The 17,807-nt window shown below is 36.3% G+C and overlaps 1 protein-coding gene across 5 annotated transcripts in view; it reads right to left on the bottom strand.

Annotated features, from left to right (window-relative positions):
• LOC122707784 (complement factor H) overlaps positions 1-17,807 on the bottom strand; it is a 192,174-nt gene that overhangs the window by 11,687 nt on the left and 162,680 nt on the right. For 2 of the 5 annotated variants that reach the window (XM_043923642.1, XM_043923644.1), the window contains 5 exons: positions 12,531-12,710; positions 4,937-5,146; positions 4,067-4,240; positions 1,829-2,005; positions 611-784 (listed from right to left, as the gene is read on the bottom strand). The exons of 1 other annotated variant lie outside the window; for it this stretch is intronic. In XM_043923642.1, the coding sequence (XP_043779577.1) occupies positions 611-784; positions 1,829-2,005; positions 4,067-4,240; positions 4,937-5,146; positions 12,531-12,710 (915 nt within the window). The remainder of the gene's footprint in view (positions 1-610; positions 785-1,828; positions 2,006-4,066; positions 4,241-4,936; positions 5,147-12,530; positions 12,711-17,807) is intronic. 2 more of the 5 variants (XM_043923641.1, XM_043923640.1) reach the window with 1 other exon arrangement.

Genomic DNA, 17,807 nt, shown 5'->3' on the forward strand with positions numbered 1-17,807 from the left:
CAGGGAAGTCAAAAACACGCTGCACTTGCCTGGTGATCTGAACATTTTTAGTACTGCCCTTCTTGGGAATTGGAATGAGGATTGACCACTCCTGTGACCACTGCTGGGTTTTCCAAATTTGCTGACATTATGTTGTAGCACTTTTGTAGCATCATCCTGTAGGACTTTAAATAGCTCTGCTGGAACTCAGCTAGTAACCTACCTTTAAGTATCATCCACAGGTACAGCTGCCCATATCTATGTCAGATTTTGTGATCAGGCCCCAGCTGCTTATTCCATGTCTCAAAGTGGAATTTCTTGGGCTGTTAAATGTAATTATGGTATCTTTTACACACTTATTCTTCACAAAACAACTGACTATCTTAATGTTTAAGACAGGAAATGTCCCATGATTCCAACTGCTCAAATCTGGTCAACACTGTCATACAATAAACATGTTAGAGTACATATTCAGAACCACAGAAGAAATGGATTTTCAGCACCATTTTTTTTTTTTTTTTTGCAACTAAAAATGATTCCGGAAAACCCACTTCATCCTAGTTTTGTATCAATATATTTTGTTCTTAATATATTCTCTAATTGGGTGGACAGGGTGAGTAAGATACTCTACCTTTGCACTGAGGTGGTTTTGTCCAAGTTCCATTTAAACATACAACATCTATCTCCCCAAAGAGGTCATAATTCCCGATGCATTCGTAACGTGCCTTCTCACCACTTTGATATCTAAACTTCTGATTTTGTATAACAGCGTTTTCCACTTGAGGTGGATTCACACAGGAAACATCTGAATAGAAAGGTAAAAAAGAATCTCTAATATAATGATTATCAAGAACAGCAAGGAGGAAATAGAATGTCAAATATATTCCATGGTCGTTTCGATTCAACAGTTAATCTGTCATGAAAGACTGCTAATTGACATCCATTTATGTGTAAGGTTAAGGGAAAGGAAATAAAGCAGTATTGTTCAGCATGAATTAAACTTCTGTATCTTAAATCTCTCCCCTACACTTCACTAGAAAAGTGATACACAATTTTTAGGCCACTGAAAAAAAGTTTTCCTGGAAATCTCTTTTTGAGGTTAGTAAAATAAAATTATAAAGTATATAAATTCTAAATGAATTTATACACCATAAGGAAAACATAATAAAAATATCATTTGACATCAAGATTTGGTTTACATTCATCTCGTTTATGAGATATAACTTTATGGCCTTTCAGAAAATAAACACAGTAGGTTCTTCTTTAGAGACTTGATCAAGAATTAACACACTTTGAAGAATACTATAGTTGCAGGGAGAAGATGATTAATTAAAGATCTGAACAGAAGATCTGGAAAAAATATAGAAAAATAAAGTGCAAATTTACAAAACTATAATGATATTTTGGGGCAAATGCTAAGGACACCACCGTCAATGATGTTCATTCCTCAGTGTGATTCAGGGGATGCAGAGGCTGTAACCACAAGAGGGTGTAGCCATGGGGCCTAAACCAAAATATACACAGAATTCCTTGGGAATCATCAAAACATTGTCAGAGTTGAAGCCCAAGAGGTTTAGATTCAACAAGTCTGAGTGAGCCTGTGAATCTGCTTGCACATCTAACAGTTTACAGAACGTGCTGAGAATGCTCTGCCGGGACTCTGCTTTGAGAATTATTGGGCTACAACACCAAATGTGGGAACTCAAGTCCATGCCTCTTTATGTTCAAGCACAAGCTGTTTTTGACCTGGCCTAAAAGTAATCTATGTCCATTTAGTGATAGTGGAGGGAATTTTCTACATCATATTACTTCAGATACTTCTATAAATTTTAAAATTTTACTAAAGTACCTCTGCACGCTGGCCTTCCTATCCATTTGCTCTTCACACACTGTATAGTATTAGATCCATCCAACTGATAATATGGTAGACACTTAAAAGCCACTTGTTCTCCTGACCTATAGAAATCCTTCTCCTGATCTATGAGTACAGCATCATCAAAGGTGGGCAAGTTAACACAATCTGTGCCTGAAAGAAGAAAGAATATGCATTTGTTTAGTACATCTTTAAAGATTCATAGCGACCACTGATTATATTCCAGAAAATAAATTGCTACATATCAAACCAATGAATATTGTACAGCATTTCTCTTATACCTTGAGACAAATGTCAGAAATCTTGATTTAGTCACATTGACCATCTCTATATTATCAAAAATGCAACATGGGATGGTGACATTCCAAGAGGTAGAGCTGCATACTTCTCAAATTTAAATTCTCTTCTCTCATGACAGCCCACCTAAAATATGAATATTTCTATTTTTGCTTTTATCAAAATATGTTACCTTGAATTATATTAAATGTCTTATAAATTTTCATATTACAAAGAAATGATCGACAAATTAACAGGAAATTGAGTAGTCATAAGAGCAGAATTCAGCCATGGTACAGGAACAGAGACCAGAAATCTGTGATGTCTATCGGAGGATGTTCAAACTGCACCCAAGATGATGTGAAACAGAAATCTGAGTTAGTGTTATCAAATTGTTAACCTCCATTGGATCACAGAAAAAGCAAGGGAATTCCAGAAAAAACATCTACTTCTTCTTCATTGCCTATGCTAAAGTCCTTGATTGTGTGGATCACAACAAACTGTGGAAAATTCTTGAAGAGATAGAAAACCAGACCACCTTACCCGCCTCCTGAGAAAACTCTATGCAGGTGAAGAAGTAACAGTTAGATCTGTACATGGACAATTGACTGGCTCAAAATTGGAAAAAGAGTACTTTAAGGGTGTATATTGTTATCCTGCTTACTTAACTTATATGCAGAGTACATCATGCAAAATGTCTGCCTGGATGAAGCTCAAGCTGGCATCACAATTGCCAGGAGAATTACCAATAACCTCAGCTATGCCTCAGATGACACCACCTTAATGGCAGAAAGTAAAGGGGAACTAAAGGGCCTCTTGGTGACGGTGAAAGAGATTGAAAATGCTGGCTTAGAACTCAGCATTCAAAAAATGAAGATCATGGCATCTGGTCCCATCACTGCATGGCAAAATGATGTGGAAAAAATGGAAACAGTGACAGACTTAATTTTCTTGGGATCTAAAATCACTGCAGATTGTGACTGCAGCCATGAAATTAAAACACGCTTGCTCCTTGGAAGCAAAGTTATGACAAATCTCGAGAGTGTATTAAAAAGCAGAGCCATCACTTTGCTGACAAAGGTCCACTTAGTCAAAGCTATGAGTTTTCCAGTAGTCATGTATGAATTTGAGAGTTGGATAATAAAGAAGCCTGAGTGCAAAAGAATTGATACTTTCGAACTGTGGTGCTGGAGAAGACTCTTAAGAGTCCCTTGCACTGCAAGATCAAACCAGTCAATCCTAAAAGAAATCGATCCTGAATATTCATTGGAAGGATTGATGCTGAAGCTGAAGCTCCAATACTTTGGTCACCTGATGAATGTGAAAGTAAAAGTGAGTGAAGTCTCTCAGTCGTGTCCAACTCTTTGCGACCCCATGGACTGTAGCTTACCAGGCTCCTCCATCCATGGGATTTTCCAGGCATGAGTACTGGAGTGGGTTGCCATTTCCTTCTCCAAGGGATCTTCCCCACCCAGGGATCGAACCCAGGTCTCCCACATTGTAAGCTGATGCTTTACCATCTTAGCCACCAGGGAACTCATCTGATAAAAAGAGCCAACTCATCAGAAAAGACCCTGATGCTGGGAAAGATTGAGGGTAGGAGGAGAAGGGGACAGCCAAGGATGAGATGGTTGAATGGCATCACCAATTCAATGGACGTGAGTTTAAGCAAACTCCAGGAGACAGTGAAGGACAGGGACACCTGGCTTGCTACAGTCCATGGGGTCGCAAAGAGTCAGAAATGACTGAATGAGTGAACTGCAACAACAAATCAAACTTTTATTATTTCTAGCATTATTAATTCTCTACCAGAATTAAGAACTTTCCCTAGATACCTTGTTAAATTCTAGAATTACTGCTTAGTTTCATATTTGTGCCATTTATGCTTTGAATTAAAAGATATTTGTCAGCTTTAGAAAAAAAGGATTATCACTATACTTATGCAATCTTGTGGACGAGACCATTTCCCTCCTAAACATCTCATAGATGCAGGTCCATCAGTTCCAAACCCTTCATCACAGTCGTAAGTAACTTCTTCCCCATATTGGTAGCTGTCTTTCTTGTGAGATACAACACCATTCAGAATATAAGGTGGATGTCCACAAGGGAGTCCTGGGAAGAAATGAAAGAAAGATTTCATGTTTTGCTAACTTTGAAATTTAATTTCATGTACTGGTCAACATATTTGGTAATTTTACTTGAAAACAATAAATGATTATACAGGAACTTCATGACATGGGAGGAAAGTGCACAAATTTTTCCTGAAATCACCATTCTGGTGTGTGTCCACTCGAGCAAGAACTTGAAACTGAAATTACCAATATATAAAAGAAACCATCAGTGCTCTCTAAACAATCATGAAAATAAAAGAAAAACACATTGAGACTCCACACATCATCTTAGGAAAAGTAGTATATATTGTAAGAAATTAAAATGGACATTTTAGGGAAGACATAGGACATATTTTTGAAACTTGAATAGATAAGAATATAAATAGGTTTACTAATATGAATAGTTAGGTTTAATTTTATTGCCCATCCAGTGTTAATACAAAATAATTGCCAGATTGAAAAGTGATTCTATATAGAAGAAACAAAATTGTTAATAACAAAAAAGTTCACTTTTATGTCCAATTTGATTTAACATATAAATATACATATTTTATTTTAATACATAAATTACCTATAAATATATAAGTTACTTGATATATTTAGAAATCTAAAGGGTCGAGTCTCATGGCTTTGATGACAATTGCTTAGTTGAATGAATGGTACTGAAAATAGACTTTGGTTTGCCCAGTGTCCTCACCTACACAGTAAGGGGGAGAGCTCCACTTTCCCATATGGCATATTATCACATCATTTGCAGATATCTCGAAGCCTTCTTCACAAGTATAACTTAACTTTGTGCCATGTGCATACAGCCTTTGTTCATGTATTTCTGTTCTTTCTTCTGCAGAGCTGGATGATTTAATGGTTCCATGGTCTATTTGAGGTGGTTGAGAACATCCAATTTTTTCTACATGAAGTACAGGGGTCAAAGAGTAAAGTACAAATATAATCTTTAAATTAAAAATATTAATATAATCAAATATTACTTTGGATTTTAAAGTAAGAATTAAACAAAAGAATACTCAGAACAAGTTAAAGGATTTTAAAACTGACAAATATTTGAAACTTGCAAGCTATTTGTCTCCATAAACACTATGCCACTACCACTTGTTCAATATGCCCCTTCATCCTTTTTTAAATGAATTTCTTATTGAAATGTTGGATGTATAACAGTATGCTAGCTTCAACTGTACTACAAAATGATTTTACTTTTACATGCATTATAAAATGACTACCAGCATGTCTAGAAACAATCTGTCCCTAACAAATTTACTACAATATTATTGACCATATTCTGTATGCTGTATAATACATCCCCCTGGCTTCTTTATTACATGTTTGTACTTCCAAATCCCTTGTATCTACCTTGCCAACCCCTCCTCCTTTCTTGCAACAACTCATTAAATTTTTGTATCCATATGAGCCTGTTTTCCTTTGATTTTGTTTTATTTTCAGGTCCATAAATAAGTGAAATCATATGGCATTTGTCTATTTCTATCTTACCTACTTCACTTAGAATAATACATCCTAGACATATCCATGTTGTCGCAAATGGAAATGTTTCATATTTTATGGCTTGGTTATAGTTCATATTGCATGTATATATATATAAAATATCTTCTTATCTACCTAACAGTGGACTTTTTAGGTTGCTTCCAAATCCTGGTAATTGTGTGTAATGCTGCAATGAACATTGGAGTGCACATATCTTTTTAGATTGGTGTTTTGGTTCCTTTGAATAAATACCCAGTAGTGGAACTGCTGGATCATACAGAAGTTCTATTTTTAATTTTTAAAGGAAACTCTATCTTCTTTTCCATAGCAACTCTGCCAGTTTACAATCCCACCAACAGTGCACAAATATTCCCTTTTCTTCACATCTTTGACAACATTTGATGTTGCCCTTTTCATGATGATGACAGGTGTGAAGGGACATCACACTATGGCTGCAATATGTTTTTCCTGGATACAGTAGTCTTGGCTGCAAGTTTTTTTCTTTTCACCACTTTGTGTATGTTGTGCCAGTCCCTGGTGACCAAAAAGAGATTCTTCAGAAGCTGCTGATACTTGTAAGGGTCTTCTTGTAGGTAACTACTGCCTTTTCTTTGAAGGAGAACAGGGTGATAGACGATGAGATGTTTGGCTGGCATCACCAATTCAATGGACATGAATGTGGGCAAAGTCTGAGAGATGTTGAGAGACAGGGAAGCCTGGCCTGTTCTAGTCCATGGGGTCACAAAGTGTTGTACATGACTTGGCAACAGAACAACTTTTTTTAAATTAATTAATTAATTTTAATTGGAGGCTAACTACTATATTGTGTTTTTTTGCCATACATTCACATGAATCAGCCATGGGTGTACATGTGTCCTCCATCCCGAACCCCACTCCCACCTCCCTCCCCATCCCATCCCTCTGGGTTGTCCCAGTGCACTGGCTTTGAGTGCACTGTTTCATGCATCAAACTTGGACTGATGATCTATTTCACATATGGTAATATACATGTTTCAATGCAATTCTCTCAAATCATCACAACCTCGCCTTCCCCCACAGAGTCCAAAAGTCTGTTCTTTATATCTGTGTCTCTTTTGCTGTCTTGCCTGTAATGTCATCATGACCATCTTTCTAAATTCCATATATATGTGTTAATATACTGTATTGGTGTTTTTCTTTCTGACTTACATCACTGTATAACAGGCTCCAGTTTCATCCACCTCATTAACCGATTCAAATGTGTTCTTTTTACTACCTGGCTAATATTCCTTTGTGTACATGTACCACAGCTTTCTTATCCATTTTTTTCTGCCAGTGGGCATCTAGGTTGCTCTCATGTCTTAGCTATTGTAAATAGTGCTACAATGAACATTGCGGTACATGTGTCTCTTTCAATTCTGGTTTTCTCAGTGTGTATGCCTAGCAGTGGGATTGCTGGGTCGCATGGCAGGTCTATTTTCAGTTTTTTAAGGAATCCTCACACTGTTCTACACAGTGGCTGTACTAGTTTGCATTTCCACCAACAGTGTAAGAGGGTTTGCTTTTCTCTTCACCCTCTTCAGCATTTATTTTTTGTAAACTTTCGATAGCAGTCATTTTGACCAGCATGAGATGGTACCTCATTGTGGTTTTGATTTGCAACTCTCTGATAATGAATGATGTTGAGCATTTTTTCATGTGCTTGTTAGCCATCTGAATCATTTCTTTGGACAAATGTCTGTTTAGTTTTTGGCCCATTTTTGAATTGGGTCATTTATTTTTCTGGTACTGAGCTGCATGAGTTGTCTCTATATTTTTGAGATTAGTTCTTTGTCAATTGCTTCATTTGCTATTATTTGCTCCTACTCTGAAGGCTGTCTTTTCATTTTAATACAGTTTCCTTCAGTGCGCAAAAGCTTTTAAGTGTAATTAGGTCCCATTTGTTTATTTTTGTCTTTATTTCCACTACTCTGGAAGGCGGGTCATAGAGAATCTGCTGTGATTTATGTCAGAGAGTGTTTTGCGTATGTTTTCCTCTAGGAGTTTTATAGTTTCTGTTCTTACATTTAGATCTTTAATCCATTTTGAGTTTATTTTTGTGTATGGTGTTAGAAAGTGTTCTAGTTTCATTCTTTTACAGGCTGTTGACCAGTTTTCCCAGCACCACTTGTTAAAGAGATTGTCTTTTCTCCATTGTATACTTTTGTCTTCTTTGTCAAAGATAAGGTGTCCATAGGTGTGTGGATTTATCTCTGGGGTTTCTATTTTGTTCCATTGATCTATATTTCTGGCTTTGTGCCAGTACCATACTGTCTTGATGACTGTAGCTTTGTAGTATAGTCTGAAGTCAGTTATGCTGATCCCTCCTGTTCCATTCTTCTTTCTCAAGATTGCTTTGGTTATTTGATGTTCTTTTGTATTTCCATACAAATTGTGAAATTATTTGTTCTAGTTCTGTGAAAAATGCCATTGGAGCTTGATAAGGATTGCACTGAATCTATAAATTGCTTTGGATAGTGTACTCATTTTCACTATGCTGATTTTTCCAATCCATGAACACGGTATTTCTCCATCAATTTGTATCATCTTTAATATCTTTCATCAATGTTTCATAGCTTTCTATATTTAAGGATTTTGTTTCTTTAGGTAGACTTACTCCTACGTATTTTATTCTTTTCATCACAATGGTGAATGTGATCATTTCTTTAATTTCTCTTACTGTTTTCTCAATGTTAATGCTTGGGAATGCAAGGGATATCTGTGTATTAATTTTAGATCCTGCAACTTTACTATATTCATTTGTTAGCCCCAGTAATTTTCTGATGGTGTCTTTAGGGTTTTATATCTAGAGAATCATGTCATCTGCAAACAGTGAGAGCTTTACTTCTTTTCCAATCTGGATTCCTTTTATTTCCTTTTCTTCTGTGATTGATGGTCGCTAAAACTTTCCAAACTATGTTGAATAGTAGTGTTGAGAGACAGCATACTTGTCTTGTTCCTGATCTTAGGGGGAATGCTTTCAATTTTTTGCCATTGAGGATAAAGTTTGCTGTGGGTTTATCATATGTGGCTTTTATTATGTTGAGGTATGCTCCTTCTATGCCTGCTTTCTGGGGAGTTTTTTTGTTTGTTTGTTTGTTTTTTAATCATAAATGGATGTTGAATTTTGTAAAAGGCTTTGCATATATTGAGATAATCCTATGGTTTTTATCTTTTAATTCTTAATGTGGTGTATCACATTGATTGATTTACAAATATTGAAGAATCCTTGCATCCCTGGGATAAAGCCCACTTGGTCATGATGTATGATCCTTTTAATATGTTGCTGGATTCTGTTTGCTAGAATTTTGTTGAAGAATTTAGCATCTATGTTCATCAGTGATATTGGCCTGTAGTTTTCTTTTTCTGTGTCATCGTTGTCTGGTTTTAAAATTAGGGTGACGGTGACCTCATAGAATGAATTTGGGAGTTTATCTTTCTCTGCACTTTTCTGGAAGAATTTGAGTAGGATAGGTGTTAGGTCTTCTCTAAATTTTTGGTAGAATTCACCTGTGAAGTCATTTGGTCCTTGGATTTGTTTGTTGAGACTTTTTATTCCATTTTTTATTTCCATACTTGTGATGGATCTGTTAAGACTTTCTATTTCTTCCTGGTTCAGCTTTGAAAGGTTATACTTTTCTAAAAATTCTTCCATTTCTTTCAGGTTTTCCATTTCATTGGCATATAGTTGCTAATAGTAGTCTCTTATTATCATTTGCATTTCTGTGTTGTCTGTTGTGATCTCTCCATTTTCATTTCTACTTTTGTTGATTTGATTCTTCTCCCTTTTTTCTTTTTCCTTGATGAGTCTGGATAATGGTTTCTCTGTTTTATTTATCATCTCAAAGAACCAGCTTTTAGTTTTGCTGATTTTTGCTCTAGTCTCCTTTGTTTCTTTTTCATTTATTCCTGCCCTAATTTTTATGATTTCTTTCCTTCTATTAACACTGGGGTTCTTCATTTCCTCTTTCTCCAGTTGCTTTAGGTGTGAAGTTAGGTTATTTATGTAACTTTTCTCCTCTTTCTTGAGGTGAGTTGTAACACTATGAACCTTCGCCTTAGCACTGCTTTTAATGAATCCCAGAGGCTTTGGTTGCTGTGTTTTCATTTTCATTTCTTTCTGTGCATATTTTGATTTCCTTGTTGATTTATTCAATGATTTGTTGGTTATTCATAAGCATGTTATTTAGCTTCCATACGTTGGTATTTTTAATAGTTTTTGTCCTGCAGTTGACATCTAATCTTAGTGCATTGTAATCAGAAAAGATTCTTGAAATGATTTCAGATTTTTTGAATTTACTAATGCTAGTTTCTGGATCAGGATGTGATCTGTCCTGGAGAATGTTCCATCTGCACTTGAGAAAAAGGTGAAATTCATTATTTTGTGGTGAAGTGTCCAGTAGATATTGATTAGGTCTAACTGTTCCATTGTATCATTTAAAGTTTGTGATTCCTTGATAATTTTCTGTTTAGTTGATCTAACCATAGGTGTGAGTGGGGTATTAAAGTCTCCCACTCTTATTGTGTTACTGTTAATATCCCCTTTCATACTTGTTAGCGTTTGCCTTAGGTATTGAGGTGCTCCCATGTTGGGTGCATATATATTTACAATTGTGATATCTTCTTCTTGGATTGATCCTTTAATCATTATGAAAGTATCTTTTGTTTTCTTTTTTCACACCCTTTATTTCAAAGTCTATTTTACCATATATTAGTATTGCTCCTCTTGCTTTCTTTTGGTCTCCATTTGCAAAAAGTACCTTTTCCAGCACTTCACTTTCAGTTTGTATGTGTCCCTTGGTTTGAGGTGGGACTCCTGTAGACAGCATATATAGGGGTCCTGTTTTTCTGTCTATTCAGCCAGTCTTTGTTTTTTGGTTGGTGCATTCAACCCACTTACATTTAAGGTAATTGTTGATAAGTATGACCCCATTGCAATTTACTTTGGAACAACAACATTTTTAATTTTTTCCATTAAATGATAATGTGTCCTGGTATGGACCTCTTCAGGTTCATCTCTTTTTGGGGCTGTTTGATTTGAAGACCTGAATGTCAGTTTCCTTCCCCAGGTTAGAAAAGTTTAGCTATTATTTCTTCAAATAAGTCTTTGTCTCTCTCTATTTTAGATCCCTATAATGAGAAAAGTACTGCATTGATGTTTTCCCAGATGTCTGTTAACCTATACTCTTTTTTTAAATCCGTTTTCCTTTTTCCTGTGCTATTAGGGAAGTTTCCACTACCCTGTCTTCCAGATCTGTGATCCATTCTTCTGAATCCTCTAATCTACTGTTGATTTTCTGTAGAATATTTTTCATTTCAGCTGTTGTATCCTTCAGCACTGTTTAGTTCGTCTTTATATTTTCTTATTCTTAAAATTCTGTTTCCATCCATTCTTCTCTAGAGTCTATTGAACATCTTTATGGTCATTATCTTGCATGCTTTATTGGGTAGATGGCTTATCTTAACTTTGTTTAGTGACTTTTCTGAGATTTTGTCTGGTTTCTTTGTTTGGAATGTATTTCTCTGTCTCATGATTTACCTAACTCTGTGTTTATTTCTAAGAGTTAGATATATTCCTGATCTTAGAGAAGTGGTCTTATGAAGAACTCTATGGGTCCCACCGGAACACTCCCTCTGTAGGATCTGGGCAGCAGATCTAGATGCTATGGGGTGCCCTTCTGCTATATCAATGTGAACCACTCTGGGTGCACTGGTAGGAAAGGATCCCATCTCCTCCCCTGTTGGCTGCCAGCCCCTTCCTCATGTGGTGGCTACCAGCCCACTAATAGGCAGGATGAAGTGCTGATGGAGCTGGCTTCAGGCCCTAAGCATACTTGGGCTGATATCACACCCGAGAGCAGGGTGAGATGCAGGTGTAGCAGCTGTGGAGCCCAGCAGAGTCTGGGGCTGGTGCTGTCATGCTGGTGAGTTGTTAAGCCTCTGGTGCTAGTAAGCCATGTATGTGTGTGTTGGGGAGAACTCTAAAGTGGCACTTGTCTCTCACGATGGCTGGCACCAGCATCTATGATCCTAGTTGTCTCCTATCTCTCTAGGAGTTTCACAAAGATAAGCAAATTAGTCTAACCCAAGCCTCTTTCCCATTGATGCCTCTTCACTGGGGCACAGAGCACGTGAGACTTCTGTGTGCCTTTAAAGAGCAGCAGCTCTGTTTCCTACAGCTCTCTGGCTTTCTTGTGCACAAGTTACACTGGACTTCTAAGTCAGAATTTCTGGGGCTTATCCTTCAGGACCATGACTCCCCAGCTGGGCAGCCCAGTTGCCCTTCACTCTTGTCCTTTTGATCATTAGGAAAAAAATTTGCATAAACATACATTTTATCTGTTATTTACTCAGTAGCCCAAAGAGTTTGTCTGTGTTTCACATCAGAGATGAAAGAGTGTTCATCAACTCATAAACTGAAACTGTGATTTACTGTTTCAAGATAAATTGGAAGAGATAGAGAGGACTTCATCTTGCTGATCCATGCAAAGCCTGTGTGCATGCTCAGTCACTCAGTCATGTCCAACTCTTTGCGGCCCCATGGACTCTAGCCCAACAGCTTCCTCTGTCCAAGGAATTTCCCAGGCAACAACACTGGAGTCAGTTGCCATTCCCTCCTCCAGGGGATCTTCCCCATACAGGGGTCGAAACTGTATCTCATGCATCTCCTGCATTGCAGGAGGATACTTTACCACTGAGCCATCATGAAATGATACAAAGATTAGAGGAGTGTTAATCTTGTTTAAAGAATGTTTTAAAGAAACTTATGCACTACTTACCAGTGCAATGTGGGATTGACTGCCATCTCCCATCCTTGCACACAATGTCTTCTGCATCTTGAATTAAATAATTTTCTTTACATAGAATTGATATTTTTTCTCCATCCTGATATTTCACTGTAGTTGTCATATCTCGAGCATTGGGAATCTGAGGTGGAGGTGGGCATTGCTGTATTTGTGCTTCAGAAAATATTAAAATTAGATTTCTTGATTATAAAGCATAAGTTCAAACATTAAAGGAAATTTTTCAATAAACAGAAAGTTGCAATATATAGCACAAATGATCAAATAACATGATACTCTATAATTATACTTTTCAGCTTCTATAACACTTTAATATATCACATTTGGTTCACAGTCTCGTGGTCTTTCTTGTAGTTTCTTCCTTTTATTCTTCCTGTGGTCAATCTTGCATGATTTATGTAAGACTGATTTCAATTATTTCTTATCTTCAGAATGTTACAAGTGAATTGCTCACTCAATTATAGGCACTGAGGAAAAACTGATATCAAGGTCTTTTTTTTTTTTTTTTAACAGATATCCATGATCAGATATATTGTAATTGGACTGAAGCCCTCACAGAATTTTCTGCCACCGAGAGTTGATTATCCAGAGATGAAACTACATTTAGTTAATGATCAATTAATTTGATGCTGATTCTTGAACAAGGTTGGATATGTTCACTGGGATTCAGACTGTATTGTTTACCATTGTGAACTCTCCTGGAGGTACAGTTCACTAGCTTGCCTGCACTGTTAAGGTTATATACATTGATGAATGCACCTTCTTTTATGGATTAGCAAGCCTGGGTTTTTGTACGTGACCAGAACATATAAAAGATCCCTCTGTAAACTGTGTCTGAGTCCATCAAATAGAGATACCTCAGATACCTCAGATATCCAATTCATAATCTGAAGACAAAACCTGTTCTGCTCAACTGAGGGAAGACGGCATGAATTCACCTGGAAGACCTTAGAGCCGTCTATGACTCCTGTCTGAAGGAGATGGGAATACCAGATCACCTGACCTGCCTCTTGAGAAACCTGTATGCAGGTCAGGAAGCAACAGTTAGAACTGGACATGGACCAACAGATTGGTTCCAAATAGGAAAAGGAGTATGTCAAGGCTGTATATTGTCACCCTACTTATTTAACTTATATGCAGGGTACATCATGAGAAACGCTGGGCTGGAAGAAGCACAAGCTGGAATTAAGATTGCCGGGAGAAATATCAATAACCTCAGATATGCAGATGACACCACCCTTATGGCAGAAAGTGAAGAGGAACTAAAAAGCCTCTTGATGAAAGTGAAAGAGGAGAGTAAAAATGTTGGCTTAAAGCTCAACATTCAGTAAAATAACATCATGGCATCTGGTCCCATCACCTCATGGGAAATAGATGGGGAGACAGTGGAAAAAGTGTTAGACTTTATTTTTCTGGGCTCCAAAATCACTGCAGATGGAGACTGCAGCCATGAAATTAAAAGACACTTATTCCTTGGAAGGAAAGTTATGACCAACCTAGATAGCATATTAACAAGCAGAGACATTACTTTGCCAACAAAGGTCCGTCGGTCAAAGCTATGGTTTTTCCAGTGGTCATGTATGGATGTGAGAGTTGGACTGTGAAGAAAACTGAGCACTGAAAAATTGATGCTTTTGAACTGTGGTGTTGGAGAAGACTCTTGAGAGTCCCTTGGACTGCAAGGAGATCCAAGCAGTCCATCCTAAAGGAGATCAGTCCTGGGTGTTCACTGGAAGGACTGATGCTGAAGCTGAAACTCCAGTACTTTGGCCACCTCATGCGAAGAGTTGATTCATTGGAAAAGACCCTGATGCTGGGAGGGATTGGGGGCAGGAGGAGAAGGGGATGACAGAGGATGAGATGGCTGGATGGCATCACCGACTCAATGGACATGAGTTTGAGTAAACTCTAGGAGTTTGTGATGGACAGAGGGGCCTGGTGTACTGCAGTTCATGGGGTCGCAAAGAGTCGGACACGACTGAGGGACTGAACTGAACTGATGACTCCTTGGTTTTGCTTTCTGCTGTCATTCTTCACTTCGATTTCATTAGAAGCACTATGCAAGTATAGGCTGGAAACTCATAAATCCTTTCAGGGACCCAACATTTTGTATTAAATTCAGGGAAGTATTTGACTGAATCACTTTACTCATCATTAGTAATATCATCAGGTTTTCTCAGTCAATAGTATTTTTTGTGCTGTGCTGTGCTTAGTCACTCAGTCATGTCTGGCTCTTCATGACCCCGTGGACTGTAATCTGCCAGGCTCCTCTGTCCAGGTGAATTCTCCAGGCAAGAACACTGGAGTGGATTGCCATCCTCCAGTGGATCTTCCCAACACAGGAATCGAACTGAAGTCTCCTGCAACTCAGGTGGATTCTTTACCATCAGAGCCACCAAGGAAGACCTGGAGTATTTTATATTTCATCAAAAATATTTCTCTTATTTCTGTTTTAACTATCTTGACATTTTTATCAATGCATTTTCAAGAATTTATTTTCTTTCGTGTCTAAAGTTTAAACACTTTTCTTCTAATAACCTTAATTTGTACTTGCTAAAAGTCTTACAAAAGTTGGTCTATACACTACATTTCCCTAAAAAATTGAATATTTTGCTAATCATACATTTATACTTTTTAGCCTATTCTAAAAATTGACATTTTACTTTTTGTTTTTCTTTCCTTCATGTTCTTTGGATCTATGTTCTTTTCTGGATGCTAGACTGTACTACCTATTACTTGAGCTCCTTTATTTTGTAAAGCAAGTTTCAATCTATACATATCTTTGTGTTTGCTGTATACCATAGATTCCAAAGTATGTTATTGTCATTTTACTTAATTTAACATATTTTCTCTCAATAAATCACAGAAAATCCTTTCTTTTAAGTTTTCAAGATTTGTGACATGGGTGAATAAGTTGTCTATATAGCTCTCTTTTACTTTACATTTGCTTTTAATTTATAGAGAATAATTTGAGGACACTGATTACATGAAATTAATTAGGAATTCTTTTATCACATGAAAATAATCAAGTGTTTTAAATTAATTAGCTATATTTCAATAAGTTATTGTAGACTTCCAGTGATGCCATATTATGAAAACTATGAAGACATATTTTATGACTATTAGAAAGGTAATTCACAAGGACTAAGCCATTATAAATATATAATGTATCTAAGAATATATCAAAATACTTGAAGAAAAGATGGGCAGAACTGAAAGAAGAAATAGACAAATCCACTCCCCTAGTTAGCAATTCTGAGAGCCTTCCTACTCTGATGGATAGAACAACTAGGAAAAAACTATCATGCCAATGTATGGCAAAACCATACAGTATTGTAAAGCAATTAGCCTCCAATTAAAATAAATAAATTTATATTAAAAATAATAAATAAAAATATAAAAAAGTTGAGTGTAAAAATGAAAAAAAAGAGACATAGATACATTTTTGGAACACTATGAATAATGTTAACCTGAGCTAGAAACTAGAATATGAATATATATTGTTTGAAATGGAAACATCACAAAGATAGACATGCCAAGATATGCTAAGATAACATCACAAAGATATTCTGTGCAACTAAGAATAAATTTCAAAATATTAAAAATTTACACAGTATATTCTATAAGTGAATTAGATTAGAGATCAATAAAAATAAATTATCTATACAGTCACCCATGATACTCTTCAAACTGCATCCAGTAAATATATGCAGCTCTCTAGATAAAAATCATACTGCAGTGTAACTGATAATGTATAATACATTATTTAGAAAATCATAAATACATGAGAATTAAACAACAATTTCTAAACAACTGTTATGTCAAAGAAGTCGCTAGGAATATTAGAAAATATTTCACATAGAGTTAAATGAAAATAAAATTGATACATATTTATAAATTTTTGAGGCTTGGGTAAAGCAATATTTAGAAGTGCAGAAAGGTAATTTTACATGGGTAAAGCAATATTAGAAGTGAAAAAAGGTAGCTTTACAGGTTTAGAGTTAAAAAGTAGGATGGTTTTGAGAGGGTAACAGGCAGGAAGGCCAGGGGTCTCCAAATGGAGGTAATAGGCTGCAAGTGCCAGACATTTTTATCTCTCTTAAGCAGCAGGAGAAAACAAACTAGAGATATTTTTTTCCTCCTCTATACAAATTTAAAAGGAAGTTTCTCTTAAAATGCTGTGTTGCCATGACACCTGGTTTCACTTGAAGCTAACTATTCTCAAACCTTGAGTTAACCAATACAGTTTTCTCATGGAAATGTTTATCTTAAAGCTATGTTAATGTGCTATGCATTTACCCCAGACTCTAAATTCCGCCAAAATGGCTCAAACTACTTGACAAACCCCTATGTTATACTCAGGTATTGTTCTCCTAATCTATGTAAATGAAACTATTTGTGTGGTAATCTGCCCTTCTACAAGATTCAGGTCAATTGTTTTATGGCCTGAGATAAATTATCTGGTGCCATTCTAAATTTTAAGGCATTCCTTTCTTTTCATTAACAGACTGTGAGTGACTATATAACATACAGCTAAAGACCAGCAGGGGGGTACTCTTTCTGCCCCCTTCTGATGCCTATGTCAGAAGCTTTACCTATCTCCTTTATACTTTAATAAAACTTTATTACACAAAAGCTCTGAGCGATCCAGCCTCGTCTCTGGCCCCGGATTGAATTCGTCTCCTCTGGAGGCCAAGAATCCCGGCGTCTTATCGTTCAGCAACAACCCTTCAGTTTGAATCAATAATTTCATTTTCTATCTTAAGAAACGATAGAATAAAATTAAAATCAAGTGATTAGAAAAAAGAAAAATTAAGTCCACAAGAGAGAAAAAATTGAGAAAGATTAACAGAAAAGGGAAAACAGAGAAAATTAACAAAGTTAAAAATCATGAGTATTAACAAGATAAAAATTAGAGAAGAGAGGAAATGGAAGAAATTAAGAGTGCCAAAAATGATTATTTGAAAATAATAATATTGAAAAACAAAACTCTGATTGCGAAATAAAGGGGGGAACCAACTATCAACATCAAGAATGAAAGCAGTGATATCCCAAATATACTGTAGGATTAAAAGAAAAAATAGAATGCTAAGTGAATATTAGAAATGATGTTATATCAATCAATTTCATAAGTTAGGTAAAATAGACATATTTCTTGAAAAATACAACTTTCATACAGTGATAAGACAATATAGAAAATGTGAATAGCATACTCCCTATTAAAGAAATTGAATTCTTCATCAGGGGAAGGTT

This window comes from Cervus elaphus, chromosome 14, assembly GCF_910594005.1.
Source record: "Cervus elaphus chromosome 14, mCerEla1.1, whole genome shotgun sequence".
Taxonomy (NCBI): domain Eukaryota; kingdom Metazoa; phylum Chordata; class Mammalia; order Artiodactyla; family Cervidae; genus Cervus; species Cervus elaphus.